General features: G+C 38.6%; 2 protein-coding genes across 2 annotated transcripts in view; one reads left to right on the forward strand and one right to left on the reverse strand.

The window, feature by feature from the left end:
* Positions 1 to 12640, forward strand: part of LOC109033190 (calcium-activated chloride channel regulator 3A-1) — a 158878-nt gene extending 146238 nt beyond the window's left edge. Inside the window, exons 2-12 of the mRNA XM_019045690.2 lie at positions 518 to 791; positions 3512 to 3665; positions 3941 to 4150; positions 4634 to 4742; positions 5197 to 5430; positions 5913 to 6251; positions 6847 to 7077; positions 7511 to 7666; positions 8175 to 8295; positions 8637 to 8801; positions 9313 to 12640. Of these exons, the coding sequence (XP_018901235.1) occupies positions 518 to 791; positions 3512 to 3665; positions 3941 to 4150; positions 4634 to 4742; positions 5197 to 5430; positions 5913 to 6251; positions 6847 to 7077; positions 7511 to 7666; positions 8175 to 8295; positions 8637 to 8801; positions 9313 to 10661 (3342 nt within the window). The 3' untranslated portion in view covers positions 10662 to 12640. The remainder of the gene's footprint in view (positions 1 to 517; positions 792 to 3511; positions 3666 to 3940; positions 4151 to 4633; positions 4743 to 5196; positions 5431 to 5912; positions 6252 to 6846; positions 7078 to 7510; positions 7667 to 8174; positions 8296 to 8636; positions 8802 to 9312) is intronic.
* A 5604-nt stretch (positions 12641 to 18244) lies between these two features.
* LOC109033102 (uncharacterized) overlaps positions 18245 to 25118 on the reverse strand; it is a 54122-nt gene continuing 47248 nt past the window's right edge. Inside the window, exons 2-5 of the mRNA XM_019045538.2 lie at positions 24694 to 24847; positions 22546 to 22749; positions 20153 to 20241; positions 18245 to 18542 (exon numbers count right to left, since the gene is read on the reverse strand). Coding sequence (XP_018901083.2) covers positions 18252 to 18542; positions 20153 to 20241; positions 22546 to 22749; positions 24694 to 24802 — 693 coding nt within the window. The 5' untranslated portion in view covers positions 24803 to 24847 and the 3' untranslated portion in view covers positions 18245 to 18251. The remainder of the gene's footprint in view (positions 18543 to 20152; positions 20242 to 22545; positions 22750 to 24693; positions 24848 to 25118) is intronic.

The raw sequence follows: 25118 nt of genomic DNA on the forward strand, positions 1-25118 counted from the left end.
TACGTTTTGGAATAGGCCCTTCATCATACGAGGGAACGTTACCGGCAGGGCTCATTCTGAAGCGTTGGCAGCTCTCTTTCGCCCAACACCGTACACGTATGAGGCGATGAAACATCGCCTCTCCAGCTTTCGCAGAGTCGCGAAAAGGAAACCCGTTGATTGGCCGGGCCTTAAACGGTATGAGTAACGGAGAAGCGCATGGCTTGGGAAAATGAAGTAAAAAATTGAAACGAATCAAGAATAAATTTCACGCCGAGAAGTACAGCGGGCGTTAAGTTGGAAGGAGTGATGTGACATCCGAAAGCTGCTTTTTGGTCGTAGAACTCTCGGCTCTCTGATTTTATTCCACACTGAGCCGCTAGACAAGTTCTGAGCTATTAAATATCAGCCCATAGGATCACTCCATTTCCTCCTTGTCTATTGCTTTGTCTATTTAGTTTCAATGACGAACGCTATCAAATTTGCATGAAGCACTTTGCATCAATCCCTAATGTAATTGTCTCTTGTTGTGTTTTAGGCGGCGATCCACTCGGCTTCAAAGGCGTTGCACACGGCGCTGGACGGACGGGCTCAACTGGGAAATGTGACTGTGCTGGTCCCGAACAACTGGCCGCATGATCAGAGCTGTGTCGTCGGCGAGGTCTCGCAGGGTGAAACACCCGACGTCCGAATCAGTCTTCCGCATGTCGCCTACAAGGACTCGATCTGGACGCAGCAATCCCGCGGATGTGGTCAGGGCGGCGACTTCGTCTACATGAGCTACAGGACCCTCCAGGAACCAAGAGATCTAGGCAAGTCTTACAGCTTCACTCTTTCGTCTTCGTCTTTGGTTATTCACAAAATAAGGGATGAAACAAAATTCATGATACTGCAATACTGCATGCGTCGTGACCGGGGGACCCTCAGAATAGAAGTTTTATCTATCCATTTTGCATTAATACGTCTAAATGGGCCCTTCCTTACACCCCCACCAAAATTTTTCCAGCCATGCTTATGCCTACGAAAGAATATTCGCGAGGTTGCCAATTAGGAAAGGCAGAAAGGCATTTATCTCCCATCCCTGAATTCGGCAGGTGCTCTCTTTAGGGGTAAATTTCCGATGAATTGAGAATTTTTTCACGAAAGGAATGTTTTCAGAGAGAGGGGGGCTCTATGTGTGATTGACACCCCCCCCCCCCCCCATTTAGAAAAATTAAAATATTGCTACCCATACAATTCGGGATGGTAGGCAAAGATGGGCTAATAGCTTTGTGAGTAGAGCAGAGCGACTGCGACTCTAAACGGTTCGCGGAAATGACGGGAGTTCCAAAACGGTATGCATGAGCAAACGTGCATTAAAGCCTAATGCCAGAATTTCGGGGGATATCATGAGAAAGATCTGAGATCCGGCGGAATCTGGCTCCGCCGGGTATTCGGACCCTCCCACCACGCCACTAATTGCTCGTCGGAGATCCAGCTTGGAGTACTTTGTAATTGCACCGGCAACTAATTCACATGGCGATCATGTTGGGGACAATTTTGTTTCGTCAGAGCAACGTTGCTACATCATTCAAAGGACTCAAGTTTCGCCTTCACGTTTCTCCGGATAGCTAAGAAATTGATTCGAGTCCAGTGGCGCGACGTTCTTTGCGATGTATCAATTGTTCTACCACTTAAACATGTGGAGAAGGATCGATAGACAGGATGTTCGCAACGAACACCTTAATAATCGATTCTTTACCTAAACTTCAAATAGAGGAATATCGATAATCGATCAATCTTGTCTCGCCACGGTTCGAATCACTTTCAAATGAAGAACTCCTGCTTGAGCGCATATGTTGTCTGAAGATGCAGGCTTCCGTTATAGTTTGATTGACAGTGAGCATTCGAATTCAAACGCTTTTTTTGATGAAAACCCTGGTAAAAATTGGCGATAAGAGCTGCGATCCAAAAAACCATAGGAATTCTTATAGCCGGCTAAAGAAGGCTACAGAAAATCATATAGCTGGCTGTAGAATGCGGAGAAAATCATACGGCCGGGCTATACGAAGCGATAAAAAATTATGCAGCCGGGCTACAGTTCCTATCGCCGGGCTTAACACTTTATCGCCTGGCTGTTGCTTATTCGCCATCGATTATAAAAGGCTATAAGATATTGTGTAGAAATTCGTGTGCTTTGGAAATCATTAAGTTTGATACGGGACCACCTTAATATTTACAAAACACACATTATATTTTCCTTTAATACATATTTTTTTTCATCAATTAAAATGAGAATAATCCATACAGGATGTGCAAATATTTCAAAATCATGAGTTGAATAACGCTGACTCCACCAGATTAGAGCCTAACACAAAGCGTAGCGGCGACGCACTGGCGCCTACAAACCCAACAGGGATACTTCACGCATTGCGCAACGCGTGAAGTATCCCTGTTAGGTTTGTAGGCGCCAATGCGTGTTCCGCGCTGGCTGCCCGCCTGCCACGGCGCTTGAAGCAACTATTTCACACCAGACGTATTGCACAGTATCATACGAAACTGAAGGCGCTCTAATATATTAGTAATGGCAGGCATCCATCAAAAGTACGGAGCTTTCCTCGCAAAATAAATCAAGATACTTTGGCCCAAAAAGAGAGCAGTATTCCAAAAACTCACTAAGTCCTAGCATCCGTAATTAGTAACGTTTAGCATACACTTTATCGCTTGGCTGTCGCTTAACCGCCATCGGCTATAAAAGGCTATAAGAAATTGTGTAGCCGGCTATAGAAACTATTGGAAATCTTACAGCCGGCTGTAGGTCTATGGTATTTTGGAACACAGATTCTACTGCCAATTTTTACCTGAGAAGATGATTTATAAGTACTCATGTGCAATTGTATCTATGATCGCAAGCAGTTATAGAAAATTTCCTGTTCTTTTAAACATTTCTCTTTGATGCCATGGTGCAGTCCTTACATTGCCATCCTAAGAAAACACGCCGTATGAATCGTCGGACTTCACCAAATTTCCTTTGATAAAGCAAAATTTTTTTTTGAGAACTGTATCAATATGTTTCTTTTAATTTTTCAGAGAATTTAATTCGTAATTTGTCTACGAATTTCAAAGTAACAAATGTCTACTTTTTCTCAAAAATAAATATTTCATCATGGGAATTTGGGAAACAACCGAATGTTCACCCAGCGCCCTTCGTCGGCTTGTCAAAATAGTAGGTTTATCATAGACCACGACTTCCGATTGGAAGCCTAGTAGAATCTCCCGGCATAGTGCGTGTAGGTAGTATTCAACGCTGGGTATGCAATTTTGTATCAAAGCGGATTGAAGGCGCGTCCAGATGGTTCTTACACAAACGCTGTGTATTTTCCTCTTTAAGTCGGATGATTTTCTTGCTTCAGCTGGGTGAAAACTTAATCTTAAACTTAGTCACCCAGGTGGAAAACTCAAAGTTTCATTAGCTCTCTTTCTATTTTTTGGAGTTTCATGCGTAAGTTTGACGGTAATTTTAACCAAATTTTGTTTCCTATGCTTTCAACAGGTCGAAGCCTGGCCCGTGAATTTGTGAAGTATCGCTACGGAGTTTTCGATGAAGTTGGCTACATAAATGACCCTGTCTACCCGATTTGCTATTCGAGCGAGCCCTCACCACCTCAGATAACCGGATGCTCAGACAAGCCCATCCAGTCAGTCGGGTAAGTTTATAGCCGTAAAACGAATTTTACGTATGCATTATCTAACCCGATTAAGTCTTGAAACCTCTCTTTTTTCAGGTTTTTGAACTTCCTTATAGCTCTCAGAATTTAACTTTCCCAAAATTAAGAGAAAAAATTCCAACCCTTCCCCCGCTTTCCTCTTGTACGAGAGGAGAATTTTTGGAATTTTGGTTGGCTTGGAATTTTTTTTTAGGTTGAAAATCCATTGATATTATAACGCCGACTAATAATCCGGTCTGTTTCCTTTTTTCTAGAATTTGCAGCAACGATCAAATGGTGAACACGAGCACTTTGGTCCACCCTCAAGCTCAAGCCTCCCTCATGTTTGCCAACGAAGCGAAACACATCACCAAGTTCTGCAGCAAGGAGACCCACAACAAATACGCCCCGACCAAACAGAATCTCATGTGCGACCGGCTTAGTGTCCAAGATGTCATCATGCAACATCCTGATTTCTCCAACAGGTACCTAATACTCAACCGGTTTTTTTAAAGAAGGCGAGGCATTTTGCGACCGGCCATGGCCACGGGAAAAGGGGCCTTTTAGTCTGCCAAGGCGAAATTTTCAGTCAAGAGTGATTGCTGTCGAACTGGTTCGAACCGTGGAAAAACGACAACATATTTGTTTTGATCCCCACCAGCCACCAATCAGACAAGGTTGGTATCAAGGATCTTATTATAGTCCCTCATACCAGCTTGTCCGATGTAATAATCAGGCGGAATCATGGCTATTGGGGACCTATTTCTTTGAGCTAACATCCCTGGGCAGAGACGGTGTCCTTCAAAAGAGACATTTTGATTCGTCTCGAGAATTTTTTTAAACCCCCACTCCCCATTTCCAAGCAATTTTTTCTTCCCTGCTTAATATTCCCCTTCCATTAATCTGTAATGTTTGATTGTACCTATCGCAAGCTTATTTTCTCTAAACTTGATATTTTCTTCTTTCAGCACAAGCCAACCACCAGTAGTTCCCAGATTGCCTACGATAGTATACAAACGAGAGACTTTAACCCGATACGTTGTTGTGATTGCTGACACAAAGGATATGTCCATCCGAGTAAGTTCCTTTGCCATCGTAATTTAATCATCGCATTAAATCGCATTATAACGCATCGGCACCATGAGGATTGATGCGCAAGTGCCTTCTAAAGCATGGCCTCGTCTTGGAGCGCCTTCAATTTTTGTGATACTCCACGCTTCGTCGCGGAGTTAGTTTAGTTGCTTGTCCGATCTAAACCCAACTGAGGTTACGAACCCCACCACACGCTCTCCGGAGTGTGCCTGTTAGATAGTACCATGTTTTAACGGGTAACTACTCTAATCTTATTTCTTTATTTATGAATCTTATACATTTTTATATCATCACTAGTTGCTTGCAAATTGCCGGCAACTGCTGATTGACAGCGACATGCCGTATGATTTTTTTTGTCTTTGGCTGTTGGAATTTTTTTTTCAGGAAATGAAATTTTTTTTCTATCTCTGAAATATTTTTTCTCTTCTTTTATCTCTAGGAATCATGGAACTACTTAAGATTGGCATTCCGCAAGTGGGTTGTTCATGATTTACCCTCCAACACTGAGGTTGCTCTTGTTACAACCGGCGATCGCTCTGCAAATCGTCTACGAATCCTGAGCCCTCTACAAACTTCAAACGAAAGAGACCTGGTCGCCTCAAACATACCATACACTGCAGGAGACTCAAGTGCTCCAGCTTGCATTTCATGTGGTCTTACAGAGGCTACCACGGTATGTATTACATCAGCGCATTACTGATCTACATCATTCCTACACAATAATTTTTGAAGATGCAAATGGCTGAGGATGCTTCAAGATTTGGTGTTCTAAATCCTAAAGGAAATCACCCAAAAAAGCATGTAAATGTGGAGATTTTAGAAGAAACAAGCATGGTTTTGAAGTCCTTTCAACAAGTACTTATTCATGTAAATTAATCAAGACTTACTGAAATAATTTGCCAAAAAAAAAGAGCTTCCGCATACTGCGGATATACTTGTTTATCCCCCCCCCCCTTCTCATAGTTCACTCATTGAACCTTTGTTTGCCTCAAATTATCACTCCGACATTCTTTAAATAACTCCTAAGACATCAAGATTAGTCTTTTCAATGAATCATTATTTGATGGCCAGATAAGTTTCTGAGACAGTTATATATAATGTCTATCTTCTATAAATTTTTTTTGAAAACTTATCTTCAATTTACTGTATTTTTAGATCTTGGAAGAACGCACGAGGGCAAAAGGACCGGCCAGTTCTGTAATTGTTCTCATTGCCCCTGGAATGAGCCCTGACTCACTGAAGGAAGTCAACGATGTTGTGAATCGAGCTGTTAGCCACAAAATTCGTATCGCAACTATCACATACCCGGAAATGTACAGATCAAAATCACTCGATTGGATGGCTCACAAAACTGGCGGTGTTGCTTTCACTGTCTCTGAAAGTAAACACAACATGGACACCTCAAACATCTTAACCTACTTCAAACTCACCAATGTCATGTACAACCTCATTGAAACATTTTACCAAGGAAACAAGGCAGATTTACCCATTGAGGTATGTAATCTTCTTTTTCTCTCAGCTGAAAAATTTAATCAGGGAACCTCAGTGTCTCAAATTTTAATTATTATTTAGAATTACACGTTCTTAAAAATTTGTTCCTGTGTTCGAGTAGGTAATGCGTCCCAATATTATACTTAAGTTGGCTTTAGCTACCAATACCTTTTTCCCCTGCTATTCCTCTACTTTCATTATTTTTATTGTGTGCAAATTTGAAATTAAGGTCGTTGGATGGCAACAAAATTTTGAGAGCCAATCTGTTCTTATTTTTTTTTTACATCTAAGTAAATTATTACTTTACTTTTTCAAAGCTTAAGAGTTTAGTGCTTTTTGGTCTATTTTTTTTTTTTTTTTTCACAGCATAAAGTCGAAATTTTTATAATGCCAATTAAATCTCCTCATGATGAAAGCTTTCAGGATTCATTTAACAAAAACTAAACTCCACATTAAACAGCTTTCTTCAAACTCTTATCTTTAAAGTATTTTTATCTTCTTCATTGATGTATATATTTTAGTTTTCCTTTCTTGTGTCCATGTGATGATAGTAGCTATCAAATTTTAATGAGTTTTTCCTCTTTCTTTGTTGTAACAGATTCATCGGCGTGAACTTCATGATGATGACCGTATAACAAGTGTAACAGGATTTTTCTACCTGGAAGAAGGAATGGGCGATCCTGCTCGGTTCAATATCTTCACTCACAACTTTCAAAATCCTTTGATCCGCAATCTGGCCCTCATTAGCCCCTCAGGGAAAACATTTGCCACCCGATCTGATTCGTTGCTTTCTTTGAGACTTCTCAGTCTATCTGCTCTCATCAATGAGGTAAAGATTTTGATTTTACCAAAAATCCGAACAGCCTTAAGAATTTGTTTAGTTTCTTGGAACCAAAAATACTGAACTTATGCAAAAGATCCATGTGCTACCTGTCTTATTTCCTGTATGTAAAGATTTCATCACACAAATGAACATTCTAGCAATCATGTGTACTCATCAAAATTAATAAGGGACTCGGAGGGACCTGAAAAGTAAGCTATGATAATAGCATCTTTCTCCTTGTAAAATTAAAATAAAAAACAAAGAATAATTTCATTACTCTTAAAATCCATGAAAAGAACTGATGTCAGTTGAATTTCTTCAAGAATTCATGAATGCATTTTCCATGCTATGCTAGTATCTATTCTCATATAATTCTCACACCCTCTGATTGCTTGATGTTAGAAACTTTGTTCTGATCTTGTGAAAATTTAATTTACAGACGGGTAATTGGAGCTACTCAATCGACAAGTTTTTCGGCAGTCAACAATCAAACTATGTTCAGGTCATGGCAAGTCCAAGGAATCGCAAGGCTCCCATCATTCGTGCCAGACTTTGGACCAGCGAAACTCTGAATCCTTTTGTTCTCTACACTGAGGTGAGTAAAAATGAAAAAATCACTCAAATGAAATTTCTTTTTTCCTCAGGTATTTTGAATTTCTTTGAAGTTTATAAAACTGTCTCTCCATCATTTAAAGCATTTTTTTTTTTACTCCTTGTCAAAATTCAATTCTAGTAAATTGATGAGGGTTAATTCGCCTTGGTCGCTAAATTGATTATGTCTAATATATTTCAGGTCATTTATTAATATTCTTGGAAATTGTGGGTTTATGTATTTGATCAGCTAATTGTAATCACCAACATTACGGAATGTTAGCCAAACTCCTTTATTTTTCATTTTCAGTGACCCTAACAAAGTCATTCTCTGCTGAATTATCCACTTTTATTTGCAGAAGTGGCACTGAAATTACAATGAAGACCTTTTTCATCAATTTCTGCTAAAATTGGTTGAGTCTCTAAAAGATTTTCCTAATGAAATCCATCATATTTTTCAATTGATGGTTTGAGATTTTCATCAATTAATCAATTATCTTTTTTTTGTGCAGGTAAAATATGGAGAATGGCCTGTAATCAATGCTCGTGTTGAAGTTACTGTGACAAGACCTGGTGTAAATGGATCTAGCATTCATAAAGAGCAGTTTGATTTATTGGACACAGGAAGTGGAGGTATGTCTGAATTTCATTTTCATTTCTCTGGTTGCTATCAAATTTTGCTGGATCATTTCATTCATTTAAGTCGAGCATGTATGAACAAATTTTAAGTTCAAAAGCAAAGGAATCCTTCAGCACACAGCACTCTGTTTCTCCTGAAAGCGCCTGAAAAGTTACTTATAAAAGCTATGGAATGCAAAAACCTTTGTATTTTACATTTTTTTGGGAAAACTAAGCATATCTAGTAATTTTTTTATGCCTAAATATATTTATTTTACTCTATACATCCCTCTTCACCTCAGTACTTTTAATATATATCACAGCTAAACTGAATTGTTTTTCTTGTAATTTCTTAGATCCAGACCTGATGAAACATGATGGAATCTACTCCCGCTATTTCACCCCGATTGTTGGTGGACCTGGTGTATACACATTTGAAGTCACAGTTTCTGATAACAACAATGCGTACACGTGGGACCAAAATCTGGAAATTCCCTCTCATCAGCAACCTATAATCATGGGTAAGTTCCAAATTACTGTTCAGAACAAACTCGGATTTTACATTCCTCTAAAAAATTGGTTCCATGCCTCTATATGTTTTTTTTTGTGCATAGGCATAAAAAAATATGGGTAGAGCACTCATAACATTCATGAATTCATGTTATGATAGAGTTTTCTGAATCATTTTGTTTTCACTCACCAAACTCTCTTAGAAAAGGGACGAAGGGCCTGTTGCAGAGAGTAAAAATCACAATTTTTTGTAAATATATTTTTTTTTTTTTTTGGAGGCAACTTAAATTCTGAATTAATTACCATCTTACTGAAGGAAGCTCAGTGAGAAGTGAATGCAAGTAGGTACCTAAAGAAAAATTATCACTGAAATTTTCCGTTTGCTAAATTTTCAACTAATGTCAAAATTATCTGATTTTGCCATATTAACCAGTAGTGCAAAAAAATTCCATTGTTTAAATTTCCTTTATTACTGGCTATGCATAAACATCCAATTAATGTTTATTTTCTTGTCTGTTTCAGCTCCTAACTGTTGCGGCTCTAAAATGAAGCCCCCAACGAGAGAAAAAGCTGTGGAAGCTTTCCAGCGTTTCCTGCCACCCCTGACCGTAACATTCAACAGCGAATCGATGAATCCAGTTCCAAACGCCGGCAGAATCGGTGATTTAAAAGTTCAGCTGATCCCCGATGATATTAGTGCTCTCTTAACCTGGACTTCTCCAGACATGGGTGGTAGCTCAGTTGTACGTTATGAGGTCCGCTATGCCAACAGTGTTGAAGATATTGTAGATAGATTTGACTTTGCAACTCCATGGACCTACAGTTCGCCGTTCCCCTTGGCTCCTGGCTCGGACTCCTCTTTCACTCTTAACATGACAAAGAACCCATCACTGATGGGCCAAGTTTTATACGTTGCCATCCGAGGCTACAAGGACTCTTCAATCGATGCAACACCTGGACCAGTCTCAAACTGGGTCCGTATCCTGATTCCCTTCGCTCCAACAACCACAACTCAATCTCCATACGCTCTTTCCCCTGCTGATAGCTCATCCATCCTCGACAACCAAAGTGTAATTCCCAAAATTGCTGAAATCGAGTTCAACATGGAGATTATTCTAGCTGTTGCAGGTGGAATTTGTCTCTTAGCCTTGTTCTTGGCAATTTCATGCTACCATTGCCTCATCAAGCGGAAGAAGATTACCGAGAAAAAGTCCCCGAAAAATGGTAAAAACGAGAAACAAATCAATGTCTCTGTTGTTCCCACCTCAAATGGTGTCCCCAATGGGAGTGTATCCATTTCGTCTCCAATTTTAAGTTCAACAATGTCTAACGATATCCACTCTCAGACCCTCCCGTCACACTTTGAGCCATGTCTTATTGACTCAGACGATTCTAAAAAGCGTTACAGCATTGCTCAATACACGGATAGTCCATACCAGCATCAACAAGATATCCACATTGGCAATGGCTTGATGAGCCAAGTCAGCAATTTATCACCGAATGGACAACAGTATGTGGTCTCCAATGGAAATGGTACTCTGGTGCGAGGCCGCACTCTCAGCCCATACCAGTCATGGACAGCATCTCAGCTGCTCCTGGAACATGAAAGGCGGCACAGTCCATATGGTCAAGTCGGGGAGGACCAGTATGCTCCTCCGGTGCCACCATTACCATCATTCAACCAACAACAAGAAAGTATATACGGCAACAACTTGGAAAACCATCAAGGGTTACCACCTCCAGGTCAATATAGTAATAATTATCATAGGACACCTAATGGTAATCTAATGCTATTCAATCCTAGTCTGCAGGGTTCGTTAAGTTCTGTCAGTAGTGGAGACAAGAAAAAACGAAATGTAACAATGGTTTGAAAAGAAACTGTAGTTTAAATTAACCAATTTTTAGATTTGATCTAAGAGCCAAGACTGGATAGATTTGAGTAGTTAATTGAGCAATAATTCTGCTTGTTTGTACCTACTTAAAACACTTTTCCCCCGCCATAAGTAGAAGTTCCCAATTGCAGGCGTTAAATATGTACATTTTCTTTAATTTTCTCTTTTGTCTTAAGATACCACCATGATAAAGTGAATCCATATCATTTTGATAAAACTTGATATTTCATGAGGAGTTAAATTAATATTTTCCATTATTGATTTAAAATATTCATTGTTTCTCATTCTATCTCAATTTTGCTCAAAGGGACCCTTCAGAAAATTTTCTGTGGTGAAATTTTACCCTAGTGACCTTCCTCAATTTGTTTTCTTTTTCCGTTACTAATCCAATTTCATCATTTTTTCAGCAATAAAAGACGAAACATTTTATCATTTTTTCCCGTTTTTTCGTTCTTCTATTGCATAGGAATTGATTTTCATTTGTTTTTGCTGCATACAAGAGCATACTTACTTTTAGATATTTTTCTTATTTTTATCAGTTCATTGTTTTTTTTTTTTTTTTTTTTGGTAAAATTTTGCTACTGGCTTATTTTGAAAGGTCTTGTAAGTAGACCACTAATAGGCAACTAGAGATTTTTAAAAATCTGATATTTTCCCTTTTTTATGTGACCATTTGTTATAATTTGAACAATTTTGTAATATACATAATCTGTACTTTTTTTCCAAATGAATGAACGTGTAAATATGTATGTATTGAATTTTGATCTCAATGTTGTTAAAGTTTTTCAAACGTTGTGTTTGAATGCCAATTAGTGTATTTAAAATTACTGCCAAATCCGCTTTTGGTCTGAGAGATATGACTCTGTGCTGGTACGCAATCACGCTTCATCGTATTGTATTTCCCCTCAGGCATTGTCCAAATATCTGCAAATTGTGATGTGTCTCTCATTCCTGTAGTAAACAAAGTTTTCTGCATCTCTGGATAGTAAACTCGATTAGGTATTTAAATAAAAATGCCCCATTTTTTTAAAAATACTAAATATATGAGTAAAATCAGTTTCTCTTCGTTGTGAAAAAATCTCTCCCAATTTTCAAAGTTTCAAGTAAGTGTTTACTGTGTTCTAGTTGAATATATCTTTGTCGGTACTTGATATTTTAAAAAAAAAATATTTAATTATTCTAAAGTAAAGTCCTGATCAGTCTAGGATATTCTCTATTCCTTTTCCATAACTTTTCATGGCTGGTTAGGTGTAGTATTATTCCAGGTGTTTTGGACAGAATTTGTTTTTCCTATTTGTCTCCAAGTACTTTTTCTTGATATAGTTACCAAATTTGTCTCTTTAGCTGCCAGTCTAAATTTGGGGAGGTGAGATTGACTTTGTCTTGTTTTGTCAGCAATTTACTTTACTTAGTCCAATTTTTATTCCAAAGGTATGTTCAAACACCTTTTATGAGGATATTTTCTCCTATAATGAGGATTTACTTTTTCGTTCGATTTTCGCGTCTCTTAATTTAATTTAAGTAAGTACATTCAGCCATTAGCATTTATATTTTCCACCTGTACATAGTGTTTTTTGTATCAACGTCTTGTAAATTTGTATACTTCTGTTCGATATCTTTATCCAGCAAATTTTGTGTAAACAATTATTTGCAACAATGTACTTAGTTTTCATCGCTCTGATTGTTAGTGTTTGTAAAGTATTTTGCAAATGATCTTTCTTACCGCAATTTTTCGCCTTGTTTAGAAATGGTAATGGATAGAAAAAGGGTTGCCTTGGATTTTTGAATGCATATCCATTGAAAATCATTGCCAAAATTACACTTGATTAAAATTAATTTGTTCTTAAAAGGCGTCCCATTTTTGGTGAACAATTTTGCATCTTTCCCTTTAATCCAACCGACTGATTTTTATTTTCGAAAGTCCTTTAATCAAATTAATCCTTCTGTTTGCTCCAAAAGTACCAAGGTACAAAAATGATAGAGAGATAAAAATTAAACCTAAGTAACAATCATCCTTCCCATTTGCTCCCTGAATTTATTTGGAATGAGTTGGTAGATCAATTGCAGTTCAGATATTTTATGTTTGTTTCCAATTTTGCAAACATTTTTTTACAAATACTCCAATACGCATTAATCTAGTCACTGTTATTATCAACCCTCCACCAATGGAGGTTTAAATTGTAAATTGAATTTATTTTCGAATCTATGTTAAATTGACCATTTTTTACTGCGTTGTTTTTCAGAAAATCTGATATCGTATTTTGTACCATCTAGATTTAACAATTTTAATTGCCAGTGTTTGTTTGGAAAGAAGTACTTAGGAAGGAAAGAACAATTGACAGGAAGAAAATGGGCAATTTCATGCAGATTCAGAATGTGAGATAGTTCGTCTAAGCTCTTCATAGTATTGACTACTTGTATCTAATAAATGTTGTAAATGTAAATTTTCTATGATTTGTGAATAAAATTTTTATTGATCATTAATACAATGTGAGTGTTTTATGTCCATCATCCTTCAACTCCTCCTGTTGGTATGTAAATGCAACATTTTGAACCCTCTTGTTTTGAAAATTGGGCTATCACTTCATGGGAAATAAATTTTGAGGACATCAAACCAATTTTTATAAAAAAAAATTTCAACGAATTTTTTGGCAGTAAATCAATTCAAATTACCAACTGTACACTGAAAAGAGGTCGATTTAACATTCTGGATGTAAAAGAGCGTGCAAGAACTCACAAAACACTGAATTAACCACTGTGTAGCAGTTATTTTAGCATTGTCAAGATGTAAAATTAACTGCTGTGGCGGGTAATTCAGAATTTAGTAAGTTCTCATACATTTTTTTTACATCCAAAATGTCAAATCAACTTCACTTTTTTTCGGTGTATCATTACTTTCATGGAACAAGACCTTGACCTATATCTGCTCACATTCATGTGATCAAGTGTTAATCTAATAGCTACAGTGAATTGGTTAAAGTGGATGATTATAGTTCAACATTTTTCTCCACTCCAATGTTTCCAAATTTCTAATTATGCTTTATTTACTCATGTATGAAAAATAAAAACGAAACAAAAATGGATAAAAGGCAAAAAGGTGTAGGTAAAACCAGGCATTGTCCTACCAAAAGATATGTCTAAATAATTGATAATTATAGTCGATGAACAAAGTTCTGGAGGCGTGTCCAAAGCGTTTCAAATGTCAATATTTTGAAAACAATATTAGAGGACATGAATGTCCGTGATCCATTCATCAAAAGGGGAAAAAAATACCCGGGAATGACTCTATCAGTTTTTTTATTGAACATATTTAAACGAGTGAATGAAAATCACAATACATTTCGAGAAAAATTATGGATTAGGAGTCATTTCATTAAATATATTTATGAACGGAGGTTTACATTTTTACAATGTCGCTGAGTTACGCATCCTCCGACGTTGGCCGTTGATAAAAAATATCCAACTGTCTAGGCACGATTCTGTACTAAGTGCTGTCATAAACACCAGAAAAAATTATTTAACGTACCTACGTTGGAAAAACCACCAACACTTGTCTATAAACATTAATAGTTTTCCGCTGGCCAAAGTCCGAAACCATGTATCTCCGTTTGCAATGTCGTAGACCTCCTTTCATACTTTATTTTTTCTTTGAAAGACCAGTCAACTTAATTTCTTGAAGACTTCCTCAATTTTTCCTCTTGATCAGCAGAATGTTCCATAGAAATGTTAAGCTATATACTAGGTACCATACTTAGGAAGAACTCCTTATGAGCAGGGCCGGATCAAGGGGGTGGCCACATGGGTCGCGGCCCGTGGCGGAAAATTTTGCAATTTTTTTAAATGTAGGTATAAAAAAAATCGGATTTAGAAAAGAAAAATTACAAACGAGAAAAGGCTACATAATCTCTCATTTCCTGAGAGTATAGTAATTTCTAATTTTGTCGTCTTTCAGTGATACAAGAGACAGCACCTTCAATTAGTCGAGTTAAGAGAGACACCAAACACACAATTTGGCCTGGAACGGCGCGACTCAGGGAGAAATGATGACGAGGACTTGAGATGAAAAGGAGAAGCCCTCGGCGCGGCAATCGGCATGTAACACATATTAGCGCCTACAAGACTGCACGAATACTTCACGCATTGCATCAAACACAGTGCGGTCATTGTGGTCAGCGTGAAACGGATAGCGCCTACAAGAATGCATGAATACTTCACGCATTGCGCCAAACACAGTGCGGTCAGCGTGAAACGCATAGCGCCTACAAGACTGCGTGAATACTTTACGCATTGCGCCAAACACGGTGCGGTCGGCGCGGCGCGGCGGCGGAAGTTAATATCATTAAAACCAAATTTTTTGTTTGTTCTTTCATAATTTTTTCGTTTATTTCTTATGAATGGAGGGCCTTGTCCATTAAAGATAGGTTTACAAAACTTGACTTTCGCGCAAAGTCCCGTGACCTTTTGCTAGTAGTGTTGACAGGGCTTTGCTAAAAAATGTGTTCAACACGAGTAAACGCGTCTTATGCACCCCTTCCCCGCTGGCACGTTCACTTGATGGTTTTTTATTGATGTTTCAAAACGAATGAGAAGGGGGCGGCAAAATAAAGGCGGCCCATGGGCGGCAAATAGGAAAATCCGGCCCTGCTTATGAGCCTTCAGACGTTATCAAACTTCCTCTGACCAAACACGAATCTTTGGGGAAACTTGTGAGCATTTTCCTTTCAAATTTTTATGGAATTTCGTTTGTAAATTGATTTAAGGTATTTGAAAATTTCAATGAAAAATATATTATAAAACAAATATACAATATAAATAATATATACTATTATTCAAATATTACATAAAACCATCCTCAAAAATAGGTATTTTCGAAAAGTAAATTTGACAACGCTTGAATGTTCATCCAGCGTTTTTCCTAAGCGCGGAAGTATAGTTGTCTTCTTTATCTTTTGAAAACATAAAGTAATAGCAGAGATTTTGAGGCATCGTAATGGAGAAACGTGGTTTTGCTCTTTAGCCATCGTCTTAAAGGATTAACATTGGATTTTTCACGCAATTCAACGTCAAAAGTTTGTTGTTTTAAGTAACCCCCGGATTATGATCCGAACCAACCGGTTCGGATTTCCGGTTCGAATGGGAAAAAAGTCGCTTGGATCTAGAGTCCAGACTCTTGAAAACAATGACGAGAAAAAATACTCTTGATTCAATCTGCTTTTTGCTTGAATCAAAAGAAAATCCGCTCGAATCGAAGAGACTTGGCTCTTGATTTAAGCAGAAATCCGATTGAATCAAGAGTATTTTTTCTTGTCGATGTTTTTAAGAGTCTGGATTCTAGATCCAAGCAACTGTTTTTTCCAGTGATCGGTTCGGACACTGAAAAAAAAACACATTGGATCTAGAGTCTGGACTCTTAGAAACATCGGCAAGAAAAAATACTCTTGATTCAATCGGATTTTAGCTTAAATCAAGAACTAAGCCTCTTGATTTGAGCGGAAATCCTTTTGATTTAAGCAAAAATCTGATGGAATCAAGAGTATTTTTACTTTCTCGCTCCCATAGGGTAGAGAGGAAGTATTGTCATCCTCCAAAAAAAAAAAAAAAAAAAAGTTGAAATTTCATCATTTCTAGACGTTTTAAGGTCCCAGGAGTAAAAATAACCATACTTGAAAAAATGTGTGTCCGTCCGTGTGGCGTCCCCCAAATCTGTCTACAGCGATATCTCAGAATCTATCTGTTCGATTTCATTCAAAATTGGCACAGGACACCATATCTATGGTCTCCTTATGCACGTTCAACGATTTTGAGGTACGCTAAAATTTGGGGGGGCTACGCTCAATTGTCCATTTTTAGCAAAATCACACGGAAAGCTCATTTTGAAAGACTGTAAATTTTGAAAAATGTCTTTAATTCTTTAACAATGGGCATCAAGCACATCACCTGGGTCATTAATTTAAGTTCCAAAAAGATCTTTGGACTAAACTCAAAATTCAAGAGATACGAGGCCCAAAAGTAGGGCACTTTGCTCCGCGAAACAGCTCATTTTCAAGGACTGTAAATTTGAAAAAAAATAAAATAAAATGCCTTCAATTCTTCGAAAGTTGGCATCAGAGCACCACCTGGTTCATTAATTTAAGTTCCTACGAGGTCTTTGGACTAAACTAAAAATTGAAGGGTTACGCGTCATATAGCGAGGAGAGCACTTCGGTCACACGGAGAGCTCATGGACTGTAGATTTTGAAAAAATGCCTTTAATTCTTTGAAAGTTGGCTCAAAAGCACCATCTGAGTCATTAATTTAAGTTCCTAAAGGATTCATGGACTAATCTCATAATTGCAGAGGGGCCGATAGGAAACGCTCAATTCTCTGATAAATGAGTCGGAGCGCTTCTAGATAATAGCAGCAAACGCTTTGAGTCAGGTGAAACCTAGGAATTCAAATGCATTATATAATGCATCATATACTATTTCCAAAATTACTCCGTAGGTAATCACAAAGCAAAATTAGACAACTAATTAGATACATACTCACATTACAAAGGTACTATGAATCATCAAGCTAACGCCAAGAACTGACACTTAGATCTTTATTAAAAACTAATATGTTTGTTGTTAATGAATTTAGAATCCCGGCAGATTCCATCTTTTGCGGTTCCTTTTTACGAGGTACTAAGCACAAATATAATGTAATAATTCGGCACAAATATGACTGATTTAATGCTTGTTAATGAAGGAGGTTATAATTGTTATAACGTGACGTTTGTTGACTTGTCTCTCGTTGACGTTTGTCGATGGCGCTCTCTATTGTTTTCGCTTTGAGTTACGGGGATACGCGGTAAGGAGATGGCGCTCCTGGCGGGCGTGTCGTGAACCTTCCAGCAGGTAGATTCGCCCGCCAAATTTAAAATTTGGGAGATGCTAAGCGAAAACCGTTTAGTTTTAAGACTATTTGAACATCGAATATTCATTCTACCCATTCAAGTAGATATTTGATGGCTTTTGACCGTGCTTAAGGAGAGATTATAATATAAAATCGTATCTGAAGTATGATGTCAATGAATCTAATGGATCCTAATGAATCGTAGAAAAGCTAAGATTTTTACGGATCGCCATCTTTGACAGGAGACTTAGTTAATCAATTACATATTTAATTGAAGATGCCTCATAAAATCAACAAGTCGAGTCCGAATATATGAATTCACCACATATCGCGAAGACATTTACAATGAAGTTCAATGGTTTGAATAAAAATTTCATAACTATTATCCTGTGATCAAAATTCCAATCAAACTTTATGATTTTGTAAAATTGGCAGTATTTTTCTAAATATTCCAGTAAAAGTGTCTATGCCGGCGCGAAGCGCCGGCTCGAGCGAGAAAGTCCCGTGCGGTCCCCGCACCAATCCGCTAAGCGGATGGGGGGGCGAAGCCCCCCAAATGCCGGCGCGTAGCGCCGGTACGCGGCGCGAAGCGCCGCGCATAAATTGGCCGGAGGCCAATTTTTTTTTTGTCAATGTTTTCAAGAGTCTGGACTCTAGATCAAATGTGTTTTTTTTCCAGTGGATAATGTGATTTTATTTGACGAATTTTCTGATGTCGTTACTTTTGCCGGTAGTCCCAAAAGCAGGTGGAATGGTGGTCGTGGTGACGGTTGTAGTTGCGGGGGTGACCGGCTCCGAGTCTGGATCAGGCGTGAACTCGCCGTCATCGGAGTCGCCGCCGCCGAGGAAGTCCAGGTTGAAAATATTGGCGATCGTCGACGTCAGCGTGCTGAGCACCGTCGAAAAAATCGCCTGAACAGTCTCGAAGAACTCGGTCGACCCAGCGCCCTGGTGCCCGTTCGAGAAGAGGGCGCTCGAGTGCTTCTGGAACACGATCCTCATTATTTCGGACGGAACTATTAAATCGATTCATTTAGACAGGACCGTTGCACTGGGGAAAAAAAACACATTGGATCTAGAGTCCAGACTCTTGAAAACATCGACAAGAAAAAATACTCTTGATTCAATCAGATTTTTGCTTAAATCAAAAGGAAATCCGCTCAAATTAAGAGGCTTGGTTCTTGATTTAAGCAAAAATCCGATTGAATCAAGAGTATTTTTTCTTGTAGATGTTTTTAAGAGTCTGGACTCTAGATCCAATGTGTTTTTTTTTTCCAGTGTGCGAGGGTGAATTGAACCGGTTATTTTCCAAATCACGTAAGCGTCAATCCACACTTGGTGGTAGAGGGGTCGTTTTTTCGTGGTTTTCTCTGGTATAATCAATCATGTCTGATTTTGAAATGGCCTTCTAAGAGAACCTACATTTTTTGGAATTCGAAGATCATCAACAAAGCGAATAAAACGGCTTTTCTTGTTTTTCTCGCATTCGCAATTTTGGCGCTTGCGTGATTCGGAAAATAATCGGTTCAATTGTCACCCACGCAAGAAGCAAACTCGCCTCCTTCTCCTCACCATTGAATGGAGGCAAGCAAAGGCGAGAGAGAAGGAAAAAAGAAGGAGAAGGAGGATTTTTTAGATTTGATCGCGCGCTGAACTCCTCGAGGCATCGCCGAGACGGTAGAATGCAGGCAGGAGTCACTCCAGAGACTTTAACGCAAGGGAAGAAAAGTAGGCGTATGCAGACAAGAGGTATGTATGCTTTATCGCTTGACGCATGGAGACATTATTAGTCAAAGGCATGGATCCTTAGAAAAAAATCTTTGGATTAAAGCTGTGAGTATACCGAATTGAATGGTATAATGAGTTTTTCCTGACGCTATTACACTGGAAAAAAAAACACATTAGATCTAGAGTCCAGACTCTCAAAAACATCGATAAGAGAATAAAGTACTCAACGAACGATTCAATCGGATGTTTGCTTAGCTCAAGAACCAAGCCTCTTAATTTAAGCGGATTTCGTTTTGATTCAAGCAAAAATCCGATTGAATCAAGAGTATTTTTTCTTGTCAATGTTTTCAAGAGTCTGGACTCTAGATCCAATGTGTTTTTTTTTCCCCAGTGTAGTTTATGAGAAAATTAAGAGGATACAGGGTCATTGTGTCTTTTTCCAATGATCACTTGCAATCAATGGCTCAGTTCAATTTGTCATCTCACAGAACTTCCAAGACTAGAAAAAGCTGAATTTGATTCACAAGGAGAAAAAGCTTTGGCTTTATAAATTAACTAGTGGTTCATATGAAATACCATTAATATTCGTAAATGAACTAATGATTCTCAGTCTGTGAACCATACTAAGGTATCTCGTACCATTACTAAGGCACGCTATTAGCATATGATGCCTTTACTACTATTAGTGGTGTTCCATATGAACCACTAATTTCTTCATAAGCCATGGCTTTTTCTCATTGCACATCGAATTAAAAGCGGCATTAAATTCGGAAAGGATCTTAATGAATGGAATTTTCATAAAAGTAGAGGTTTGAGGAGTGCCTTAAAGTGCCTCCCACGATGTTTCCAGTCTTCAGAATGCTTACCCGAGCGTCTGTAGACCTCGTCCGTCGTTGGGGAACAACTAACACAACATTTGTAATTGGCATTGTGGCTGGTTCAATTGTTTTATTGTCTGAAAAAAGTACAAAACAAGCCCAAAAAAATGTAGACAATACGATTTTCAATGCATATTCAGTTATCTTGAGCAAGTCTCATGGACAGAACTGTCCCTTGCTGAGGGAGAGAGGCAATGCAAATCGATAACTTTCGGCCCGTGTAAAGTTGCAGAACCTTTGTTCTTCCCATTGCACATATATCAGTCTGCAAAAAATATTGTACTCAAAACTTTGCCTTGGATTTTTCTTTTTCAATGCGATATGTTTTCGAAAATTGTTCAATGTTGCAATTCAAATGTCAATTCAAAATGTCTGTTCATTGTTTCAAAAATTGGATGCACTCATACTAAAAGCAACTATGTTGAACGCAGGCCCTATTCACATAGTTACTTTGAACATAAAGAAGTTTAATAGACTAGTAAGCAAGGTAGGAATTTAAGCATTCTGATACATGTTTCTACACCATACTTTTACGTAAAACACAACAAATATTTCTGAAATCAACTCCTAATTAAAATTTTATTTTACATTGGTTACGGGCGATTGGAATTGCCCGGTCACAAGAAGAACAATATACTCCACGTGAGACAAGTTATGTACTCCAGAGCCAAAGCGTCAATATTGAGGTTGTCATATATTTATTATTTATGTCGCAGGGACTGTCATGGTAAAGTTTATTGTCAGATTCAACTCATGTAGATTACATTATTTTCCATGAGCGGGAAGTTTAAATTCTTGCATTAAAAAATATCAAAAATGCCTTCTCATCGTGGATTTTTAACTGAAAAATTCTCTCAGCGTCATTCATTTTTTTTATCATATTTAGGAGTTATACCTTCCGTAATTTTACGATGCGCGAATCGTGTTTTACGGGAAATTTCAAATGTAACAGAATGCTTAACCTCGTACCTTGTCCATCGGTCCATTGATCCGAGTTCAGCAAGAAATCATCAAGTTTATGAATACTTGATATGAGGAGTGGAAATTTCAAAACCTGGTAAGCACCTGGTATTGTGTAACATTGTGCGAAGCTATTTTTCTCATGGAAGGAGAATCTAACCGCCATAGAACAACATGAAAAAATACCAAAATGCTGAGAGAATTTTTCAGTTAAAAATCCACGATAAGAAGGCATTTAAGTCTTTCCACAACGCGAGGAACACCATCATAGCAACAAATTGATGGTCTTTCCGAATCTGCGTATATATTATTACAAAATGAACAAAAATGGAATTCAATCCATATTCCAATTCGCTGCCGACTGATGATGGAGCTCTAAGCTCTGAAACGCGTCTCTCCTAAAAAAATTTACCGCAAGTGAGTAACGAAATATTTTAAAAAAATGTTTTTTTTTATCATTATTGACTTGTGGCGCCCCCCCCCCCCCACAAGAAGTTTCTATATTCCAATTGGCTCGTTCGAAAATTGAATCAGCGAGAACGAAAACACACCAAATCGCGGTATCTCGAAAATGCTCGATTTTCATTTGAGACAGCCAATTTTCATAAAGGTAATTGAAGTTAGCGCATCTCTTCCAACTCGGACCTTCAAAATGTCTATAAGTACTCGTCTTTCGGAACCAAAGACCTTTTTCTTAGACTGCCTTCTTCACCTACCGTGCGGTTTTGTCTGCGTCTTGATTACTGTCATTTTATCGAGCCGGTATGTTTTCCTTCTCATTGATTCAATGGACCAGTGACAAGGTACGAATTTAAGCATTCTGATACATGTTTCCTAGTCAGAATTTCACGTAGAGCACGATTCGCACAACGAAAATTACTTAAACCAACTCCTAACGAAGATATTAACGTTTTTATTTCACATTGGTTACGAGGAATTCGAACTGCCCGCTCATAAGAAACTCAAAGCTCTACGTGAGTCAAATTGCGCACTACAACGGTTTCAGCAAGCTTCTCAGTCGAGCAATGTTCATGTCCCACCATGTGTTGTTCAAACTATAAGAAATTTGCTGTAGCTGAGCCAAAGCGTCAAGATTGAGGTTGCTAGATTTTATATCGCAGAGACTTTCATGATAACGTTAGCGCGCGATGTGAATCACGCAGAGCATTGAGTTTTCATGAGCGGGTGGTTTGAATTCACCCATTAAGAATCATTAAATATCTTCGTAACGAGTTAATTTCGGTAATTTTCGTTGTGTGTATCGTGTTTTACGTGAAATTTTGATTAAGAAACATGTATCAGAATGCGAAATTCGTACCTTGTCTAGTGGTCCATTGGTATTGTCCATTTTTCAAATTTTAAAGTTTTAGGCTTTCGAAACTCGGAGACGGTGGAATCGGACGCCACGAGAGACGGCTCACCCTTGAAAAAGTACCAGCGGCCGTCGCTGCTGGTGGAGTAGCCCCAGGAGGATCCGGATGCGGAGATGTTCCAACTGGAAACAGGGAAGCTGGATCTCGTCGAGGCTCGCCACGTGACGTTTCCCCCCGGCAGTGCCACCCATCGCAAGCTCAACGTCTCCAGACCGTTACTGTCGCGGAAGTTGAAGCCTCCGCCTCGGGAACCTGGAAACATCAACGATAGTTGGACGTATTTGAATCAGTGAGTTCGAAAACACACCAACTCGATAACTCGAAAATCAGAGACAAGAGACCCTCCACTAGTATCTTGGCCATGGTGGAAGCTTTTACTTTCGGGACTTCAGCATTCTACTGTTGACTTACCTACATGGTTGATGTTTAACAACGTGTTGGCAGTTTCGTTTTGCAAACAAGCCAAAAATGGCCGAAGTTTAGGAAACTTGTTTGGCTCATGACGTCACCCGAAGCTCATCATCGACCATGTAGGTAGGTCAACAGCCGAAATTAGAGTGATGACTGTTGCTCCCTTATAATTGTCCATAAGGAACTGTTGAATGCCCGAAAGTAAAAGCTTCCACCTGTCGCCAAGAGGCCAGTGGAGGGTCTCTTGTCTCTGCTCGAAAATACTCAATTTTCATTGAAGACAGTCAATTTTTATGAAGGGTATGAAGTTAGTGCATTTGTTCCAACTTGGACCTTTAACGTGTCCTTCAGTACTTGTCTTTCGGCACCCAAAGTCTTTTTCTTGGACTGACTTCTTCACCTACTGAGCAATTTTGTGTCTATCTTCATTATTTTCATTTTTTCGAGTTGGTATGTTTTCGTTTTCACTGATTCATTTATGCTAAAAGGAACTACATATCGACGGTGAAACTACCAAACCACGTATCTCGTTTGCGGTGTTTAAAAATCTCCGCTCTCATTTTATTTTTCTGGAGGAGAACAATTCAATATCATTCCTTGAAGTTTTTACAGAATTTTCTTCGCACTGAGAAGAAAAATCACGGAAGTTTTCAAGAATTGACGTTGAGTACTTTCCCATTTAAAAAATTAAAGTATGGCAGGAAGTCTGCGACGTCGCAAACCGAGATACGTGGTTTGGTAGTTTCACCGTCGATATGTGGAAGTGGAAAGATGGGGTGTGCTCGTGGTGAGCTGGATAAGAAACAATGTAAAAGTGGATATAGTTCCTTTTGAGAAAACGGAAAAGCGGGATTTGACATTAAATTAAAAGGAGCTGAGCGCTGACTCGTGAGCCGTGAACATGTGACAAGAGCCTTGTGGACAGGTTTCATGAGTTAAAGACCGCCTTCCCGATCGTCGTTTCTCTCGTCGTTGCCGCTGACGTCACTGGCGCTTTGAAATCCCCATTCATTCTTATGGCCCTCAACTAACGAGCACAGGCACACCCCATCTTTTCAATCGCTCATAGTTCTATTTAGCATAAATACGTTCAGTCAGCCCTATGAAACAGTAGTATTTTTCAAATATGATGCGGTCTCTCAAAAACGTGAAACATGAAAAATTAAAAAGAGTTACATACCTACAGTTTGATCCAAAAGTCCCGAACCATCCTCATGGCCCATAAGGTTCTTGCCCCTTTTCAGGGTGGCCCCTGGCATTTTAGGGGTTCTCAAAAGTAGTTGCCTCTGACCCAGGAGGACGCACAAAATTTTACGTCTCTACCTCAATTTCATTAATAGTTATTAGTTGCACTGCCATGCTAAGGAAAAACGCCTTATAAAACCCTCGTCAATTGCCAAATGTTCTTTGATCGAATACGAATTCTCAGGAAAACTTGTGAATATTTTCCGTTCAATTTTTCAGAGAATTTTCTTCGGAGTTAGATCTATATCATTTGAAAATGTTAAGAGGAAATAGTTATAACACTCCTTAAAAATAAACATTTTATCGGAGGAAATTTGGCAGCCCTCGAATTTGTAGATGACATTCTTCCTTAGCACGGCAGAACAAGGGAGTGATGCCTGGTGCTGGTTATGGATGACCGTGTAAGAATCGTCGTTTCTTAGGCATGATGGATCCAGATGCATCAAATTAATACCTTAAACTGGCAACCCATTGACCAGTTACCGATCGTAATCGTTTCACTGAATTAACTCTCCTCTAATACAAAAACAAAATTTTCACCTTCTTTGTCGAGTCCAATTCGAATTCTAGTGTCCCATGTACCGCCACTCCGCGAGTCCTTCCAGACCCAACAGCTGAGAATGAAGCCATCGCTTATTGATGAGTTCATAAAATAAATAGCCGAATTTTCATTCAGTCTCTGTAAATTCCAGTCCTAAAATACAGGAGCAAAACAAAATCGTCAAAAATTGAAAGAGTATCGACGGATCAAAAACTAAGCAACACTGGAAAAAAAAACACATTGGATCTAGAGTCCAGACTCTTGGAAACGTTGACAAGAAAATACACTCTTGATTCAATCGGATTTTTGCTTAAATCAAAGAACCAAGCCTCTTAATTTGAGCGGATTTCCTTTTGATTTAAGCAAAAATCTGATTGAATCAAGAGTATTTTTTCTTGTCAATGTTTTCAAAAGTCTGGACTCT

The sequence above is a fragment of the Bemisia tabaci genome, chromosome 1, assembly GCF_918797505.1.
Source record: "Bemisia tabaci chromosome 1, PGI_BMITA_v3".
In the NCBI taxonomy this organism is placed as follows: domain Eukaryota; kingdom Metazoa; phylum Arthropoda; class Insecta; order Hemiptera; family Aleyrodidae; genus Bemisia; species Bemisia tabaci.